General features: G+C 36.6%; 3 protein-coding genes across 3 annotated transcripts; all 3 read left to right on the top strand.

Moving 5' to 3' along the window:
- The first annotated feature begins 5,804 nt into the window (after positions 1-5,804).
- On the top strand, positions 5,805-7,678 carry LOC112042827 (cytochrome P450 6B2-like). The gene is made up of 2 exons (XM_024078001.2): positions 5,805-7,193; positions 7,471-7,678. The coding sequence occupies exons 1-2, from the start codon at positions 5,816-5,818 to the stop codon at positions 7,644-7,646; spliced, it is 1,554 nt and encodes a 517-aa protein (XP_023933769.2). The 5' UTR covers positions 5,805-5,815; the 3' UTR covers positions 7,647-7,678.
- A 2,591-nt stretch (positions 7,679-10,269) lies between these two features.
- LOC112042826 (cytochrome P450 6B5) lies at positions 10,270-15,380 on the top strand. Its single transcript, XM_052883081.1, has 2 exons — positions 10,270-11,737; positions 14,282-15,380. The coding sequence occupies exons 1-2, from the start codon at positions 10,354-10,356 to the stop codon at positions 14,449-14,451; spliced, it is 1,554 nt and encodes a 517-aa protein (XP_052739041.1). The 5' UTR covers positions 10,270-10,353; the 3' UTR covers positions 14,452-15,380.
- A 778-nt stretch (positions 15,381-16,158) lies between these two features.
- LOC128198322 (cytochrome P450 6B5-like) lies at positions 16,159-20,047 on the top strand. Its single transcript, XM_052883082.1, has 2 exons — positions 16,159-18,052; positions 18,968-20,047. The coding sequence occupies exons 1-2, from the start codon at positions 16,675-16,677 to the stop codon at positions 19,132-19,134; spliced, it is 1,545 nt and encodes a 514-aa protein (XP_052739042.1). The 5' UTR covers positions 16,159-16,674; the 3' UTR covers positions 19,135-20,047.
- Positions 20,048-20,633: the final 586 nt, after the last annotated feature.

The raw sequence follows: 20,633 nt of genomic DNA, 5'->3' as shown, positions 1-20,633 counted from the left end.
GGGGTTAAAAATATAGAATAATGGACAATTGTAAGACAACTAAAAAAAACTATATAATTTTATTAATTAGAATAAGGAAGTCGGATACATTGAATAAAAACTGCCGTTTTGTCAAAAAATGCCGGAAGTAGTTAAATGTTGTCTGCAGAGGCCGTAAATTATTTTTGCTAATGGTTTTTAATTATTCTTTTTTAATGGACAGTTTTATATACTTACTATTTTACGATAAACGATTTGTTTTATTCTTGCATATTTTATATAAACCTGCATAACTCAACGATTCTCAAAATATATTCGATGATGTCATTACTTCCTACATTCAAATATTTATATAATTGAGGACTTAATAATAATAACTAACTAACTAACTTTAATCGACACCTCCCGTGACCAGAAGGCTGGCCTATATTTAGGCCAAAGAATTAGTATTGCCATACAACGTGGCAATACTGCCAGCCTTCTGGGCACTTTACCTATGATCGTCGATTCGGAAGAATTCTACGACGCCTGAGCCTTTAGATATAATTTAAACTTAGTATATTTTCTTTTTATAAGCCTTTTTTTTATTTTTTCGAATAAAAGGCTTATTTATTTATTTATTTATTTATTTATTTAATATTTTCTTTTTAATTTTTACAATATGTAGTTATAGATATTTAGGTACGTAGTTTTAATATTATTGTAAAACTTTATAAAATTGGATTAATTTGTCGAAAACATATCTTTGTATACTAAATGTAATGATGCTTGTAAGAATAAAAACTAACTGATTGACATTGAGGACCAACATAAAGTGTTTTTCAGATAGCATGGGTACGGTGACAGTCGCCTATATGACGTTCATAATACATACTATTCTCTTGAATCGCGGCAAACTTTCAAGAGTGAAACGAACTGTTACCAACACCTTCGTACATTGAACGAACTGTAGTGTTAAAAGGAATAACGGAACTCTAAAATTACTTATATATGGAATGCAGGACAACCGTAATGGTATGAGCAGTATGAGAGTAAGTGCAGTGTTTAGTAAAATAGCGTTAAAATTAATTGGTTGCCTTTCATAGAGTGTTTAATAGACATCCAATAAAAAGTTATACATTTTTAAGCCATTTCAGGCGATACATAAATATCATGGTCACCTACGGTTTCTACGAGGTAGGTAGGTAGGTTAGGTAGGTATCACTGACTATTACGGTATTGATATAAAGTAACATGTTATAATGTAAGTAATTTCGTTATATTATTAGGTACCCACTAAGGAGGCGGTCTAGCCATGGGTAAGAGGCAAACCGTCCCCCATTTTTTTCCTTATTGTTATCTTTATTCCAACGAAATTTTATACTAGAGACATGGCACCAAATTGGGATGACTTTTTGCTGTGATTCTGTAGGCACGTATTCTATCTATAGTATAAAATATCGTTACTTTCTTCCGTTTGTAATCATTTCTTTTGTGTGCAATAAAGTTTTTCTTCTTCTTCTGTAAATACAGAGCTAAACTTAATATACCATCACGTAATATACGGCGCTGCCTTGTGTGCATTACTGTGTGTTACTGTTTGTAAGAGCCGTGATAGCTCAGTGGATATGACCTCTGCCTCCAATTCCGGAGGGTGTGGGTTCGAATCCGGTCCGGGGCATGCACCTCCAACTTTTCAGTTGTGTGCATTTTAAGAAATTAAATATCACGTGTCTCAATCGGTGAGGGAAAATATCGTGAGGAAACCTGCATACCAGAGAATTATCTTAATTCTCTGCGTGTGTGAAGTCTGCCAATCCGCATTGGGCCAGCGTGGTGAACTATTGGCCTTAACCCCCCCCCCCTCATTCTGCTCGATTTGCTGCTGACTGCTGAGCTCGTGTGGAGACTCGAACTCAGCAGTGAGCCGAACTGAAAAAATATGGGTTGGATGACGACTGTTTGTTGTATTAGGTAGTACATCCCTGGACGATCTATGTTACAAAAAGATCTACTCATCATCATCTTCATCATCATAATCATCATCATCACCACCATTAACAGCCGATGGACGTCTACTACTGGTCGTAGGCCTCTTATTTTAACTTCCAAACACCACGATGGTGCCAACATCCAGCGGTTCCCTGTAACCCGCTTGATGTCCTCGGTTTAACCACTATCAACCTAGGAGGTCGACTAACATTGCGTGGTCGCCTTTCAAACACCACAACGACGGCCTCCGTGCCGCAGTGGTATGCGAATGGACTTACAAGACGGAGGTCCTGGGTTCGATCCCCGGCTGGGCTGATTGAGGTTTTCTTAATTTGTCCAGGTCTGGCTGGCGGGAGGCTTCGGCCGTGGCTAGTTACCACCCCACCGACAAAGACGTACCGCCAAGCGATTTAGCGCTCCGGTACGATGTCGTGTAGAAACCGAAAGGAGTGTGGATTTTCATCCTCCTCCTAACAAGTTAGCCCGCTTCCATCTTAGACTGCATCATCACTTACCATCAGGTGAGATTGTAGTCAAGGGCTAACTTGTACAGCCGGGCTAGCATGGGCAAGGGATAAAATTTTTGTGAGGGTTGGTGAGGGTTGGTGTAGGGGTGGGGGAGGGGGGTTAGGAGGGGGTTAGGGGCGGGGTAGGGGTGGGGTAGGGGGGTGGGGGTGGGGGGTAGGGTTGATGTAGGGGTTGGGGAGCGGGGGGTAGGGGGGGTAGGGTTGGTGTAGGGGTGGGGGAGGGGGGGGTAGGGGCGGGGTAGGGGTGGGGTAGGGGTTGGGTAGGGCAAGGGTAGGGTAGGGGTAGGGCAGGGGTAGGGTAGGGGTAGGGTAGGGGCAGGGCAGGGGTAGGGTAGGGGTAGAGGTAAAGAAGGGTAGAGTAGGGATAGAGAACAAGTGCACTTATGTCAAAACGAAGCTTGACCGGGTCCGCTAGTATGATAGATACTATAGATACCTACTACAAACCACCGCAAAAAACAATCACCAAACAAAACAATGCCAACAGAAAACAAATAAATAATATGCACAAAAAAAACAAATATTATCAAATTTACGTTTATTTCGGACTATTAATATACCTAATGCCAATTTATACGATATATACAAATGGGTTGACAAGTCTTTCCCTCCGTTTATCCACCGGGGATATTATATCCACCGACGTGCCCATGCGCGGTGAGTGGACAAAACGAGTGTGGGGGATAAACGTTTTATCCTCTCCCCGTGGATAAATTTCTCCCTTGCCCGTGCTAGCCCTGCAGAATAATAAAAAAAAGCCATGTCCATCAGCTCTTCGAAGTTCGAACTATGTGGTCTATTACCTGCCACTTCAGGCTCGCTGAACTATGACAGTGACTTAGACTTAGACGAAAGATCTACTACTTGTATTTCCCATAATATCTCCTAGAGCTAAATATGCTTTGAATTTATATTGGATGCGTTATGATCTTTGTAAACTAGAGAAGTATAATGTTTGTTTACATCTATAATTAAATTACACGGTTCTCCCAATTAATACAAGGCAAAAAATGTAACTAAAAATTGATTTGACGAAATCGAAGGTGCATAGGTAATTGTCAATTAGCAGCCACTGGCCGAAGGTCGCGGTCACTCCAAACCACTTTCACGTATCACCTTCCGCATGTTTTTACCATTTTATACTTAGGTATGTCTAGATAGCTTCGACTTGTCTGGTCACAGTTGCAAATGCCTTGCCTTATAACGGAGAGGTCCTGGGTAACAGGCAAATACGATTTAGCGTTCTGGTATGTCAATAGTAAAAAAAGCCGTGATAGTCCAGTGGATATGACCTCTGCCTCCGATTCTGGAGGGTGTGGGTTCGAAGTCGGTGTGGGGCATGCACCTCCAACTTTTCAGTTGTGTGCATTTTAAGAAATTAAATATCACGTGTCTCAATCAAGCAATTTTTCAGCTCATAATACGATAAAATTGCACTGAAGGTAGTGTTTTTTGTAGAAAAATATAATAATTAACTTAAAAATCGGAAAATTTATACATACATATATTGCGTTATTTTAGTAGGTAGATATCAGTTATTGCCCTGAAAAGTATGTGGTAATATTTATGGGACATCCTGTATATAGCTAGGCTTTGTTTAAAAATAAATTTATGCGCATATTTGAATGTATAAGGTAGAAGGTAGGGTCGTTATTATTTCGTATATATAATGACAACTATTACACGTGTAAATATGTACCTACTTGTTTCTAAGTGCGGATATCCTAGCGTTTAGCATTCGAGTAAAAACCAAGACAATTGTATAAATGTAATGTATGATTATGACTACTATTAAAACAATATTGATAGTGAAACAATTAAGTTGATATATCAAGGTGACACAGAGGCCAAGCCTGCGTCGTGACCGATCTTTGGCTTAGGAAACGGAAGAAGTACTTAATTGCTCTAGGATTTGAAAACTAGTAGTTAATTTATGTATACCATAACAAAAGGTGGGACCATATATTTAACTACCTATCTGACTTTACCAACCGATGCTGTAGTTTTTAATAGACAGGTCGTAGGTTCGACCTCTAGCTAGGCTATTTTCTTAATAATACCTACCCGCAAATCAGTCCAGGTAAATTAATGTTATAAAGAGCTTTAGGTATTATTTTTAGTAAAAATAATAACAACAACTCATTTTTTATTTTAACATTGATTTACTTGTTATTAATTTATTGTTATTTATATTTTATAACAAATTTTTTATAAAAAAAAAATCCTTATATTTATAGATAACAATTTTTTTTATAAATATATTTTTTTTTATATTTATATACCAATAAAAATAAGGCATATATATTGCACGTAGCTAGGTACATTCTGTTCTTTATCACGCCGCGAAGAAAACGGTCCGGGAAAAAAATCCATGAATCCTCATGATTTGTGAACAACTATTTACGTACTTATTTTACGTGGACAAAGTCGCGGGCGTCCGTTAATAAATAAAAATAATAAAAATATTTGTACGTCATCTTGTAATCTTCATAGAAAAAATTGATTCGCCGTAAATGGTTAAAGTAACGTATGAAATATGTTTTGTTTACAATCAAGAGAGTTAATTTTCGAGGTCAAGTTGAAAACAGTAGATAATTGTGCATAACAATAAATTTTATTATCTTGATGAGTAAAAGTAACCAACAAATGTTCAAATCCTGGACATGGGTAATTATTTAAAAATAATAAATAAGGTATAATAAGGTTAGGCTGGTTTAGGTACTATTCCCCAATGAAGCAGGATTTTTTTCATCCTAATATTTTTTGTATCAGGTGCAAGATGTCTTGTCTATGAGATAGCTTATGTCCATACTAGCGGACGCCCTCGACTCCGTTTGAGGGAAATTCCGTTTTTCACAAACCCTACAGAAATCATGGATTTCTTCGGGACAAAAAGTTTTTAATATGCTCATCTGTCTGCTCTAAGTTCCTTTTTATCCCCGTACAAAAATTAATTTTAACTGTGAATGGGTGACAGACTGACAGAGTTTTGTATTTATAACCTTAGTATAGATTAAGGAATCTAAAGGAATCTTCAGACTCAGTCCTGGCCCTATCGAGTAAGGGTCGCGTGGTCACTGTCTAGACCACGCGACCCTTACTCGATGGCGCCAGAAATGAGTCTGAAGATTCCTTTAATAGACGAGTTAAAATACCCAGTTATAAATCGTCGTCTGATCGCAAACATTTGACTTGAGAAACTTCTTTGCAAACATAAACAAAACATTAATGTTACCCTACTTTGTATAACAATAAGGTTCAAAACCCTCGTTAATCAAATTGAATAAACGCAAAACTATTTCTTGCTAGAATCATAATATAGTTGAGCATACGCCAAGATGGCTATTTACTATATTTTCTTCTCTGTCATTGCAATATTATATTTCACATATTATTTTTTATTAAGAAATAAAAACTATTGGAAAACCAGGAATGTTCCCTTTGTGGATCCATTGCCATTTTTTGGTAACTTTAAAGATAGTCTTTTATTAAAGAGACATATGAATCTAGTCGAGCAAGAAATATGCCGACAGTTTCCCAATGAACCGTATGTTGGGGCATTTTATGGCACGGAGCCGGCACTTATTGTTCAAGACCCGAGTTTGTTAAAACTTGTTCTGTCAAAGGAATTTTACTTCTGCAACGGAAGGGAAACTTCAGATTATAACGATAGAGAACTGCTATCTAAAAATATGTTCTTCGCGTATGGAGACGAGTGGAAAGTTTTACGTACGAATTTAACACCACTTTTTACTTCCGCAAAGTTAAAAAATATGTTCTATTTGATAAATAACTATGCAGACAATTTAGAGAGGTTACTTGCTGAAGAAATAGAAACGGATCCAAACATTGAAATCAGGAACTTGTTGTCAAAATACACAATAGGCTGCATTTCTTCTTGTGCTTTTGGGGTAAGTTCCGATACGATGAAAAAGAATGTCAAAGACAATCCCTTCGTAACTGTCGCTGACCAAATATTTGATACTTCTGCCTTCAGAGCCTTTAAAAATATAGGCCGATCAATGTGGCCAGGAATTTTTTACGCGCTTGGATTCAAACTATTGGAAGATGATGTTCGTAGATTTTTTAATGATCTCCTTTCCGGGGTATTCAGGAAACGTGAGGAAACTAAATCTTCTAAGAATGACTTCGTGGATCTTATCTTAAATTGGAAAAGAGAAAATTCAATAACAGGTGACACCTTGAGTAACATAGAGACTGGTGAAAAAAAGAAAGTAAGCATTGAAGTAAATGACGAACTTCTAATATCGCAATGCGTACTTTTCTTTGCAGCCGGGTTTGAAACAACGTCTACTTCTATAAGTTTTCTAGTCTATGAATTAGCAAAGAACAAGACTGTTCAAGAAAGGGTAATACAGGAGGTTGATGAATATTTTGCTCAACACAAAGAAATTGAATATGAGTGTATAAACCGGATGCCATTTATCGAATCGTGTCTAGAAGAAAGTCTACGCCTGTATCCTGTGTTAGGTGTTATAACTCGTGAAGTGATTCACGATTACACCTTGCCAACTGGTTTACGTTTCGCAAAAGGCGATCGAATTCATATTCCCATATATCATATTCAACGTAATCCCCTCAATTTCCCAGAGCCGGAAGAATTTCGTCCGGAACGATTCTTTGGAGAAGGAAAGCAGAAAAATATTAAACCTTACACTTATATGCCGTTCGGTGAGGGACCTAGGATATGTATAGGTGACTATTTTCTCAAGTTATTTGTACAATACAAAACCACAATCAAGCTTTTTTTGTCTGTCTGTTTGTCCGGGCTAATCTCGGAAATCAACAACTGGTAGATGGAAGAGGTTATTGAGCATATATTTTATCGCGGAATAATTCATGGTTCCCGCAGGATTTATGAAAAACTTGCCGTCGAAGATGCGGGCATTCGCTAGTATTAATGGTATTAGTGGTATAAGTGTATCGATGAATTTCCGCTAAGAAACTGTTTAATATTTTAAGCAATTTTCAGGTATGAGATTCGCAAAAATGCCCATATTTGCGGCAGTTCTAAAGATATTCAAGAAATATAGAGTCGAGCTGGCGGAGAACATGACTGGCGAAATGGTTATGAACCCTAGAGCTGTCATCACACAGACTGTTAGCGGTATACATGTCAAATTTATTCCAAGAAAAGATAATAATTAAATCATAATTAAATTGATAAGAAACTAATTATATAAAATTAAAAAAAGTAATATTTATTTCGGGTTATATAAAAATATGCATTTAAATGTGAACATAATACCTACCTATCTATTAATACTAGGTATCTACTTAATTATTATTATAAGTGAAAAATAAGTAAATTTAGTTTTTTATAGTTTTAACCGAGATCCGTTTCTGGAATATTAAGGTTAGTGCTATTTTTTTTCAAGCAAGGGTATTGCAGTTAAACAGTTTGTTTGTGGATTCGTGATAATTTTTACTTATAAGTAGTACGAGTATATAGAGTAAAATTGAATCAAAAACTACTTTTCTAACTTCTTATAAACCAGGTGCTGTGAGGTATTGAGTGTGCACAATTCCAGGACCGTATTTTGTTTACAGTTTCGAATTCAGAAAAGAAAAGCTACTGATTACGATTCTGCATAGTGCCAGGAGTTTTGTTTATCCATTTTTTGCTGAATGCCTTTCTATGTTCAAAACATTAAACAGAATGGGAATTATAAACACTCGATACCTCACAACGCCTGGTCTATTAGTTTGGTAACGTACAACTACGGTATATGCACTAATTTTTTTATTGATGAACTTTAAAGATACAATTTTTAATACTATTGAAATATAGATTTATCCTCCTAATTCTCTAAGATTATATTTATTGCTGAGCATTACTGCAGCTAATGGTATAGCAATATCTCCTTGGTCTTTAATTGCTTCTTCACTTTTATCCCTAACCCTTTACCGCATGTTTTTTTAATTTTCAGCAAAAAAAAAGATATGTGATAGGAAATACTAAATAAATGTACCTACACGTGTTTCAGGAATTTTCTATTTTATTAATTTAAACTAGCGGACCCGCTCAAGCTTCGCTTTGACTTATTAATTTAATTATTTGCACTTCTTCCCTATCCCTACCTTACATTACCCTACTCCTACCCCTACCACAACCCTACCCCTACTCTACCCTACCTTTACTCTACCCCTACTCTACCCTACAACTACCCTACCGCTACCCTACCCCTACCCTTTCCCTACAATTAATTTCCCTTTTTTCCCTTGGAACCCTATTATTTTCCTAAATAAAATTTAGCCTATGTTATGGATAATGTAGCTTTTGAATGGTGAAAGAATTTTTAAAATCGGTCCAGTAGTTTTTGAGCCTATTCATTACAAACAAACAAACATACAAACAAAGTTTTCCTCTTTATAACATTAGTATAGATATAATATTTAAATGTCTGTAATATTTTGAATTGTATAAACTATAGTGTAAGATTTCGTTAAAAAGGTCCGAATAAAAGGCTTATTTATTTATTTATTATTATTATTATTGTATTTGCAATGTGACACTGTGAATATTATCTATTATTTCTTTCTTATCACCAAATATCACCAATAAATAATAGATGAGGGTAATAGGGTATACATATATTTCGAATGCCAGATCTTAGAACAATAGGAAGTCTACACTCTGTCGAACAAGATTAAATTATCCGAGACCGATTTGAATAAATTATTCATTTATGAGAAGCAACATTATCGGGGAGTAACATAGGCTACAGTTTATCCCATTATTCTCACGGGAACGGACACTACGCAGGTGAAACTGCGGAGTTCTGCTACTAATAGTACTTAGTAGTAATAAGTACTGTGGTATATATAGTGGGTACTTTGTTCAACGCCAGTAAAATGTTGCAAGTGTGTACTGTGTGTTTAGTATAATAAATTAAGCAATTGTAGTTAATTATAGTTTAATGGATCTCGTTCAGGTTGTTAAAAACTCGTCTGTCATAGTATTATAGACGGAGAGCCAGCGACAGCTAGATCTTCGTCTTTTTATAAAAGCTGAAAGTTTGTCATCTCATGCTCTTACTAAAAATAAGTACTGTAACCAACTATGGAGTTTGGACTGTGGTGGTTCTGGAAAGTAGCAGGTTTCAAGGTTCCAAAATCTCAACAGCCCTATATAAAGTATAATTTTTATTTGTATTTTTTTTCAGCGTAATATGAGAAACTAGCGGTCGCCCGCGACTTCGTCCGCGTGGAATTCGGTTTTCACAAATCCCGCGGGAACCCTGGATTTTTCCCGGACGAAAAGTAGCCTATGTGTTAATCCAGAGTAAAATATATTTCCATTCCAAATTTCAGCCAAATCGCTTCAGTAGCCGCAGCGTAGAAGAGGAACAAACATACTTACACACTTACACATTTTCACACTTTCACACTTACACACAAACTTTCGCCATTATAATATTAGTGTGATGATATTTCTATTCGCCAGACACTTGGCTCCATGGCAACCCTTCGCTAAATACCTTTAGTTTCAAATTAAATAGTGTTTTACGAGGCACGAATTACACTAAATGCCGAGCCAAGGAAAACATAAAAAAATTATACTTTACACTTAGACGGTTGAGGGTCTGGCTCTGTCCTTAAAACCTGCTACCTGCCAAAGCCACCACGGTCCAAACTTCATAATTGTCATGGTAAGAGCATGAGTTAACAAACTTACAACTTTTATAAAATGACGAAGGTTTGGAGTTCACGGGCTCTTAGTCTATTACTGCCGTGCTAGATAAACAGTGTCTATTAGTGTGTATTAGTACTTCGCGAGAAGCGTAGCAGCAGATAACTTTTGCGTCGTTGAAGATCGCACGTTTCGACAGATAACGTTGTATTTATTTTCACTATGGTGTTATATTATATTTTAGTAGCTTTTATAACTATAACAATATGCAGTGTGCATTATTTTCTATCCAAAAACCACGATTACTGGAAGAAGAGGAAAGTGCCGTTCCTTAACCCTTCGCTGCTGTTTGGAAACTACAAGGAAACCATTTTGTTACAAAAACATCAAACAATGGTTGCGTATGACATCTGCAAACAATTTCCCAAGGAGCCGTATATTGGGACGTTCTTCGGTACCGCCCCAGCGCTTCTTATTACGGATCCCGATTTAGTTAAGCTGGTCTTCACCACAGACTACTATTACTTCAGCGCCAGAGAAGTGAACGATCATACGAGCAAGGAACCAATAACAAACAACATATTTTTCAGTGGTGGTGATAAATGGAAAATACAACGGCAAAATCTCAGTCCTCTATATTCTGCGGCGAAAGTAAAAGGTATGTTCCATATAATAAAAAGCTGCGCCAATCAACTCGAGACCCTTCTAGAAGAAGAGACAAGGAACGGGTCAGCTGTTGACGTGAAAACTTTGCTGGCGATGTACACAATAGACATCGTAACGAGCTGCGCATTTGGAATAAATTGTAATTCAATGAATAAAAACGCAGACACTAGTGCTAACCCTTTTATAGTGCTGCGTGACAAAATATTCGACACGTCAAAATTCGTGGGAGTCAGACTATATTTTAGGCAAATGTGGCCTACATTATTCTATGCATTGGGATTGTCTTTATTCGACAAGAATCTATACCATTTCTTCCGTAGCATACTGACAGCGGTATTTGCATCGAGAGAGAAGACGCAATCGTCCACTAACGATTTTGTTGATCTAATACTAACGTGGAAGAAATCTAAAGTTTTAACTGGTGACAGTTTGAGCAATGAGAAAACTGGTGGCAAGAAGACAATTACCTTAGAAGTCAACGATGAACTGTTGGTCAGTCAGTGTATTGGACTCTTTGCAGCCGGTTTTGAAACTACTTCCACGACTTTGAGTTTCGTTCTGTACGAAATAGCGAAGAACCAGGATGTTCAGTTGAAAGTGATAAAAGAGGTGGATTCTTATTTTGAGAAGAATGATACAATTCAATATGAGTGTGTTAATGAGCTGCCGTATATTACTGCCTGTATTGACGAAACTCTACGACTCTATCCAGTGCTTGGACTAATAGCACGAGAAGTTATGGATGACTACACTTTGCCGACAGGTTTGCGTTTACAGAAACGAGATCGTGTTCACATACCCATATATTATATTCACCACAACCCGGATCACTTCCCTGAACCAGAAGTATACAGACCAGAGCGCTTTTATGGCGATGCTAAAAAGGATGTCAAACCGTACACCTTCTTCCCATTCGGTGAAGGAGCAAGGCTATGTTTAGGTAAGTCAACCTATTTATTTAACACTAGCGGACGCCCGCGACTTCGTCTACGTGAAGGTAGATGTAAACTTTAAACTACCTTTACCCTACCCCTACCCTGCACTACCCTACCCATTAAAGCTGCACACGCGACGGAAGCTTAAAAAATGAAGTAACTTCACCCGTTTTCCCAACGTTTCCCTTCACTGCTCTGCTCCTATTGATCGTAGCGTAATAAAAGTATACTATAACCTGCCCAGGAGTATGAAAAATAATTGTACCAAGTTTCGTTAAAATACGTCGAGTAGTTTTTGTTTTAATAACGAACATACCACGCGGCGAAAGCTGAAAAAATTGAGTAACATCTCCCGTTTTCCCAACATTTCCCTTCACTGCTCTGCTCCTATTCATCGTAGCGTGATGAAAAGTATACTATAACCTGCCCAGGAGTATGAAAAATAATTGTACCAAGTTTCGTTAAAATCCGTCGAGTAGTTTTTGTTTCTATAAAGAACATACAGACAGACAGACAGACCAAAATTTTACTGATTGCATTTTTGGCATCAGTATCGACCACTAATCACCCCCTGATAGTTATTTTGGAAATATATTTCATGTACAGAATTGACCTCTCTACAGATTTATTATAAGTATAGATATAGACTATTCAGTCCTTGCGAGTCGGTGCGACCTACTTCATATTATGTCTGACAATTGCACGTCCACTTGTCAAACATAATAATAAGGAAACCGGCAGTTGGCTAGCTGCAATAGTACCTATTAAGACGTTACGTCATTCCAACACTTCTATGATGATACTTAAAAGACGATTAGATTGTGTAGTTGATACGGAATTGCTAAGGTGCTAGGAAATGTGATATTATTTTGTTATTTTACAAGCATTCATCTTCGTTTATTTTGGATTATAAAGTTGAATTGTCTTAATTAACATCATTGGAAATATTTAATTCAATAGATACATTAATAATTAATGTGTTCGTTTCAGTTTTTATATTACAAAGGAAAAGTTATATTTTCCAAATACTGAAATCACTAGCTTTGCCTTTTGATCCTTAACTTTATCTAACCAACCTGTTGACAGAGATTGAATGGTAAGACTGTGTGGTTTCGGATCACGAGGGTACGGGTTTGAGTCTATGAGCTATGTAGTATTAAGCTTTTTCTTTTTTTAAACTTCAATAAAATGGCGTATAGTTTCTTCAGCGTATATTTGGTCTCACCTCCATTTAGGGAATAGGTATAGACTCTCCTAATGATGATGATGATGATGATGATGATGATGATGATGATGATGATGATGGTGTTGTTGATGATGATGTCACTAAATTAAATTTTGTATTTTAATACAGTGACAGCTCACTTCAAGCCTTTTATGAACAATATCTGTACAATGTAGGTAAATATTATTCAGATGGACACAAATTATTAATACTCTTTTTCTACTCGTAACTCGGTAAGTCTTAATGTTCGCATTAAAAGATAAGACATGTAGCTATAACGTGTAGAATAATCCGTCTAAAACTGCTATCGGCTGATGTATGTATTAACTGAAAACCGGCCGATGAATGCACCATAAAATTACAGATTATTATATACACTAGATAATTCGTAATGTCTAGATTGTTCTTATGTAACGATAATGTTCCAAATAATCAAAACAATGTTGGAGGCTTATTAATCTAAGGTTGGAGGTTGGATTAAAAGTCACTTCTTATCATGCCATTATATAAATCAGATTAGTTATTGCGAATCTTCGTATTCTATATTATGATATATCCCTAAATGATTAACAGACACTTTTTATATGTATACTAGCGGATGCCCGCGACTTCGTCCGCGTGAACTTCGATGTAAACTTTCAACTACCTCTACCCTACCCCTACCCTACCCCTACCCTACCCTACCCTACCCCTACCCTACCCCTACCATACCCCTACCCTACCCTTACCCTACCCCTACCCTGCCCTACCGTATTATTTTTTTAAAAAAGTCCTATGTCCTTCTCCTGGCTCTAAACTACCTCCCTGCCAATTTTCAGCTAAATCGGTTCAGCCGTTCTTGAGTTTTAAGTGGAGTAACACGACTTTCTTTTAAATATATAGATGACTATATGTATTGACATATACATAAAAAAGTGTTTCCTCAAATATTTTACACGATAGTAAAACACATACAAAGTTTTAAAAGTTTTTGTGTCGTGTCCGCCCTATTTCCTGGACCAATATTAAAGGGAATTTTCAATGGAAAATTGAGGTTATCAAGTAACATTTTGACTATATTGGCGATACTAGCTCCCGTGGAATTTGTGAAAACTGAATTTCACCAAAATATTGTCATACAATCACAAAGGAAAATTAGTGGCGTTAAAGTAGCATGTAGTTTCAAAATTTCAGTTAAAAAGTTTTTCTTTCTTTCTGTAGACAGTGGTTTCTAAAGAAAAAAATAGATTCTCCCTATGACGAGAGATTATGACTCTTACAAGTTGGATTAACAGTACTTGCTAAAGAATAAAATGCCATTATTAAAGTTTGTTTATCTTTTCAGGTATGAGATTTTCAAAGATGCCGATGAACGCCGCCCTTCTAACGATATTTAGGAACTATCGTGTTGAACTCGCAGAGGACATGCCTACTAGTATTCCGTTCACGATGTATTCACTTGTCACCACTTCAGCTATTCCGATAAAGCTTAAATTAATACCACGGAAAGCCTAAAGGCACGTCTTTTTTAGGGTTCCGTATGTACGTAACTACGTACCTACAACACTTGTCGGTACGTCATTTGGATATAGTCAGGACTCCGAAGGCAGATAACCGAACCAGACGAGACCAGAGTCAATTTAGAAAATTAACACTAGCTGCATATCGAATCCCATTATCTCTTAAATTACCTCTATTTTGAAGCTAATGCATTGAGAATATAAAAACTTGGAGTTAAACATATTTATTAATGTTATAAATAAAAAAATAATAGATAAAAAAAACTTTTACAAGAATGTATACTCGCGTTCCCAAGTAATATTAAGATATACAAAAAATATTAAAAGGAAGTAAAATTAACAGTGTTCTTCGAACAGTGCATGTTGCCAGTGGTGACCCATGGCCATGGTTCCGAGACTTGGTAAGAAGGCTCAGAGTCACTCAGCGGGCGATGGAACGAGCTCTTCTCGGAGTGTCCCTGCGTGATCGAATCAAATATGAGGAGATCCGTAGAAGAACCAAAGTCACTGACATAGCTCAACGAGTCTCGAATCTGAAGTGGCAATGGGCGGGACACTTAGTTCGAAGAGCCGATGGACGTCGAGGTCCCAAGGTGCTGGAATGGCAACCGCGCACTAGAAATTCCAGTGTTCGTCGACCCCACACCAGGTGCACTGACGAAACCAAGCGAGTCGCAGGAATTCGCTGGATGCAGGCGGCTCTGGATCGTGATTGGAAGTCCCTACAAAAGGCCTATATCCTGCTGTGGACGTCCATCGGCTGATATGATGAAGTTGAATTAAAATTACATATTAAGTATACCTATTACATTACAAAAATACACACACACATTGCAAAAATAAATAATTTTTATACACGTTGCTTTGCTTATAACTTGTACATATGTTTTCTGTGCTTATACTAATATATTACATATTTGCTTATTATTGTTTTATTTTAGAAAATAAAACCTTCACGAATATCCCCTTATTACATTATAATAATCATAATTCATGGGTGTTTAGGGCTCCGTTTCCAAAGGGTAAAATGAGACACTATTACCTTGTACATATTTTTTCTGTCTGTCTGTCTGTCCGTCAGTCCGTCTGTCGCCAGGCTGTATCTTATGAACCGTGATAGTTAAACAGTGGAAATTTTCACAGATATTTTACTTTTATTTTATTTTATTATTCACAGATAGTTACCGCTATAACAACCTAAAAACAAATACTAAAAACAGGATAAAATTAATATTTATTGGGCTTCCATACAACAAACATTTGTTTTTAGCCGTTTTACAGATAATAACGGGACTAGTCGGGCATACTCCGACCTTATATCACGTGAGTTTTAACCGTGTTTCATAATCTTCCGTTATTAATAATAACGGAACCACCGGAACCGGGATGGCTAGAGGAAAGTGAAGATAGAAGTCAGGTGGAATGTCGATAGGATTATTTAAAGAAAGTCATCGGCCCTGAATGAACAGAGAAAAATGGACATCGATAGGGAAGGTCTATTTCGAAGGACAAGTTGATAATTAATTACGAATTATGTTAAAAAACCAGCAATAATAAACGCTTAGGTATTTTATTTTATAAGTTACAGGTATAATGTACTGTTACTATCATATTGAACTATTTAACCGATTAAGCATAAAAGCAAATTTAATCAATTAAGCATATTGTATACCTAATAGACCACAAGTAACGTTTTATTTGGCACTGGAAAGGTATGCTCCTCAGACCAATTATAGAAGGACCTGTACCGCACTCATAGTCACGAACTAAATTGTCTGTCATTTTCTGAGGAAAACGAGCTTAGATTTGGTATATATCTTATACTAAACTAGAAGTTTTTGCCCGTTTTTTACACAATTCAATTACACAAAAAGGTATTTTTACGGAGCTCTTTAACTGACGAACACGATTACAACTATTTAACATCGATTCTATAGGGACAGTTTTTATAATTACATTAGATCGTTGATCATATACTTTGACAGAAAAGTAACGTCTAGCGAGGCAGGTCCTATACAATAATTGGTCTGAGGTATGCTCATGTCTTTATGTGCACTTGTGCAGCACTATGATGCGCTGCAGTTGCATACGTGCTTACATATTGCATCCACCCACCACATTTTATTCAAATTTATAGTTTAGGTAATCCTTTTCTGGCTGCACTGCAACTGTCTTCAGAATTGTGCGAGTGCTCAGTGCAAGTGCAGTGTTCGCAAAAATGGTCCTACATCTGGTAGTTATATTCGCTTTTAGTATATTATTATATTTTCTGAAATGTTTATTAACGAAAAATCACGATTACTGGTTAAAAAGAAACGTGCCCCACTTAAAACCTTTACCATTATTTGGCAATCATATCGAATCGATGATCCTAAAGAAACATGTGACACAAGTTACTTACGAAATATGTAAGCAGTTTCCAACGGAGCCTTACATCGGGTCTCTTTTTGGCACGAGACCTACTCTAATTGTTCAAGATCCTGATTTAGTAAAACTGGTGCTATCGAAGGACTTCTATTACTTCAGTGGCAGAGATTGTTCAGACTATTCAGAAAGAGAGCCGGTCACGAAAACATTGTTCTTCACCAGTGGCGATAAATGGAAAATCCAACGACAGAATCTGACACCACTCTACTCGTCAGCTAAAATTAAGGGCATGTTTTACTTGATAAAAGACTGCGTTAAGCAATTGGAGCGTTTACTTGAAGAGGACACTAAAATTCAGCCATACATCGATGTAAAAGTTTTGTTCGAAAGATACACTATAGATTGCATATCAACATGTGGATTCGGTTTTAATTCTAACACTATGAAAACCGGTGGTGAGACGAACCCCTTTATGATCATACGAGAAAATATATTCGATACATCCATCGCTAGAGGATTGAAATTAAATTGTCGAATAATATGGCCATCTTTATTTTACGCATTAAGATTACGCCTATTCGATAACAAATTGTTTAGCTTTTTCCATAAACTTTTGATTGATATTTTTAACAGTCGTCAAACAGACAAATCATCGAGGAATGACTTTGTTGACCTTATTTTGACATGGAGGGAGAAAAGTTGTATATCGGGAGCCAGATTGGGTAACAAATATGGAGTCAATAATACGGCGAGCTTAGAAGTGAATGATGAGTTATTGGTCGGTCAGTGTGTATTGTTCTTCGGAGCTGGATATGAGACAACTGCGACAGCTTTAAGTTTTCTTTTATACGAACTTGCAAAACACAAAGAGATTCAAGATAAACTGATTGCAGAAGTGGATTGTTACTTCAAGAAAAAGAACGGTGAGATTGAATACGAATGTATAAACGAGCTTCCATATCTCGAAGCGTGTATCGATGAAAGTCTTCGTATGTACCCAGTGTTGGGAGTTCTTACCAGGGACGTTATGGAAGACTACACTTTCCCAACTGGTCTCCGTATCCAGAAGGGAGATCTCATTCACATTCCAGTGACAAACATACATTACAATCCCGACCATTACCCGGAACCGGAAAAGTTTCGCCCAGAACGTTTTTATGGAGAAGAAAGAAAAAATATAAAACCATTTACATTCTTATCATTCGGGGAAGGTCCTAGGATGTGTATCGGTATGTATTTGTTTCGAATTTAAGTTATTTAGATTTTAATTTAGTCATTTAGTCATTGCCAACTTAAAAATAACTTAATATCTTGCATATGGGTATCTTGGGTATTTATGGGCATGTTGTGTAAAGTTTTCCTTCAAGATGTTAATTTGATAAGCAAAAGTTACCAAGTTGGTAACTACTCGTAGGTACTTCAACTTTTACTTATCAGTTGCAATCTATCTACAAAAAGGTTGCAGGCCCTGTTATTAAAGCTTGCATAAGTAGTTTATTTTCAAAATAATGTACCAACTTGAAATGTAACTTGGGTACGATATGTATTTTAAGGTACCGGCGCACAGTCAATAATATTGACAGTGTTTAAAGGTTCCTAAAGAATAAATGTAATTGCCAAGTTCAGATTCTAAAACATTTTGAGTGAAAAAAACGGGACATAGAAAAAAAGTTGATTTAAAAATCGCAAATGGCAACGCTGCTTGCATCAATCTGAGGAACATTAAGCTCGAGTTTGACATAATAAAGTAGCTGTAATTTCATTGGCAAAGTATTCATCAAAACGAAGTATAGGGATGATGCTTTTTTATTGACAATGTTATCTATACTAATTTATTTGTTTGCATAGAATAGGCTCCGAAACTACTGAGCCGATTAGAAAAATTCTTTCTCTGTTGGAAGCTATACTATCCCCGAGTGCTGTAGGCTATATTTTAACCCCGTATCCCTGCTCTGCGGGTTAGGGAACTACGCGGATCATTATACGATATTAAATATCGTAAATAACTATAAACACTTAAGAAAACACAATTATCTTAAAATCGTAGTCAGTTTTACTTAAATGTAACTTCAATTTTACTTATGTGTATTGATTTCGAAATATTTTTTCTTATTTAAAAATAAAGTCTGTTTCTTTTTGTGCAGGTCAACGTTTTTCCAAGATGCCCATGTTTGCCGGCCTGTTGGCGATATTCAGGCGATATCGCATCGAGCTAGCCGACGACATGCCACACACACTTGAACTGGAGGCGACTTCGATTGTTATCACACCCACTTCTGGGATTAACGTCAAATTTATTTCTCGAAATTAATGAAAAAGTTTATTTAACCGACTTCAAAAAAAGAGGAGTGTTATAAGTTCCTCTTAAGGTAGTAGTAGGAGTTTTAGCACACTCAGAAGTGATTACAAAAATAAGAAAACTACTGTCGAACAAAGGTTAAGGTAAAGGTAACTAATCAAACTGTAACCAAAATAAGACTCTAGAATGGCAGAGAATGACCTTGAGTGAAGTCACGCACTTGTGAACGTTGTGTGTAGGGTTAAATAATCCTTTGACTGTTAACAAACCTCAAGTCACTCTCCTCGCCTATCCCAAGTAACTCATAAAGAATTACACAACAAGAGATGTGGACGGATTGAACGCCACGAGCACACTGAAGCCGACCTTACCGCAAGTTGTTGCAACGCGGCGATAACAGGCGGTATTAACATTCATTATTTATGTTATTGTAGAGGAAGGAAGAGGGAGGTATCAGTGTTGGTATAATTAAGAGGGTATTTGATGACTTCAGCTCAGTTGTTTGTGAGGCAGCGTATAGATCACTACGCTGCCAGTCGTGTTAGTGATTTCGTGCAATAACGTTTTGTGTTGTAATTATTGATAGTGTTTGGTGTTGTAATTATAGTTTATCATAAACTAGCTGACACCACGCAGTTTTACCCGCGTGGTTCCCGTTCCCGTATATGGGCTTCCTCGATAAATGGGCTATCTAGCACTGAAAGAATTTTTCAAATCGGACCAGTAGTTTCTGAGATTAGCGCGTTCAATCAAACAAACAAACAGACTTTTAAGCTTTATATATTTTGAGCTACTTCACACTTTGCACTTTATAGATGCAAGAATCCACTGCCTGAATACGAACCTTTATTAGAAAAGGAATTTTTCATTTTGTACTAGTGCCTACTCTATTTAAAAACATTATGCACGCTGATACCTGATACTTAAAGGTGATTCGGGTTTTTAACTTTTAAGTACAAAGTGATTTCATACTAGCACGTATTGTTAAAAATAATTAAAGTTATAATTGTAACAACTATACAAACAATAAAGAAACTCAAATATAAAAGCTTTTATTTTTAAACCTTATTCATTTTTTCTTTGGTCCACCTTAGGACATTTGCATAAAGTACCTACTATACAGAGTTTTTAAAAGAATATTGGCAATGAGTGCCTGTTGGTACAGTCAATAGAACAAGGTTGCAAATAGTCGTATCTTTGCAAGATACGACTAAAACTTTACCTTATATTGCACTAGCGGACGCTCGCGATTTCGTCCGCGTGGAATTTACTTTTTCACAAATCCCTCGGGATCCATGGATTTTTTCGGAATAAAAGTAGCCTATGTGTTAATCCAGACTATAATCTATCTCTACTCTAAATTTCAGGCGATTCGGTTCAGTAGCCGAGGCGTGAAAGATTAACAAACACTCATACCATCAAAATCGTTTTCGTAAATCTCGTGAATCCAAGTATTTTTTCGGGATAAGCCTATGTGTTAATCCAGAGTAAAATCTATTTCCAAAATTAAG

The sequence above is a fragment of the Bicyclus anynana genome, chromosome 8 (assembly GCF_947172395.1).
Source record: "Bicyclus anynana chromosome 8, ilBicAnyn1.1, whole genome shotgun sequence".
In the NCBI taxonomy this organism is placed as follows: domain Eukaryota; kingdom Metazoa; phylum Arthropoda; class Insecta; order Lepidoptera; family Nymphalidae; genus Bicyclus; species Bicyclus anynana.
The sequence above is the reverse complement of the archived record's forward strand: the minus strand, read 5'-3'. Positions and strand labels throughout refer to the sequence as shown.

Excerpts from the sequence above, each read along its gene's own strand:
- LOC112042827 (XM_024078001.2), top strand. The coding sequence starts at position 5,816 with ATGGCTATTTACTATATTTTCTTCTCTGTCATTGCAATATTATATTTC. Across the intron at positions 7,194-7,470 it reads GGGACCTAGGATATGTATAG|GTATGAGATTCGCAAAAATG; the intron begins GTGACTATTTTC and ends AGCAATTTTCAG.
- LOC112042826 (XM_052883081.1), top strand. The coding sequence starts at position 10,354 with ATGGTGTTATATTATATTTTAGTAGCTTTTATAACTATAACAATATGC. Across the intron at positions 11,738-14,281 it reads AGGAGCAAGGCTATGTTTAG|GTATGAGATTTTCAAAGATG; the intron begins GTAAGTCAACCT and ends TTATCTTTTCAG.
- LOC128198322 (XM_052883082.1), top strand. The coding sequence starts at position 16,675 with ATGGTCCTACATCTGGTAGTTATATTCGCTTTTAGTATATTATTATAT. Across the intron at positions 18,053-18,967 it reads AGGTCCTAGGATGTGTATCG|GTCAACGTTTTTCCAAGATG; the intron begins GTATGTATTTGT and ends CTTTTTGTGCAG.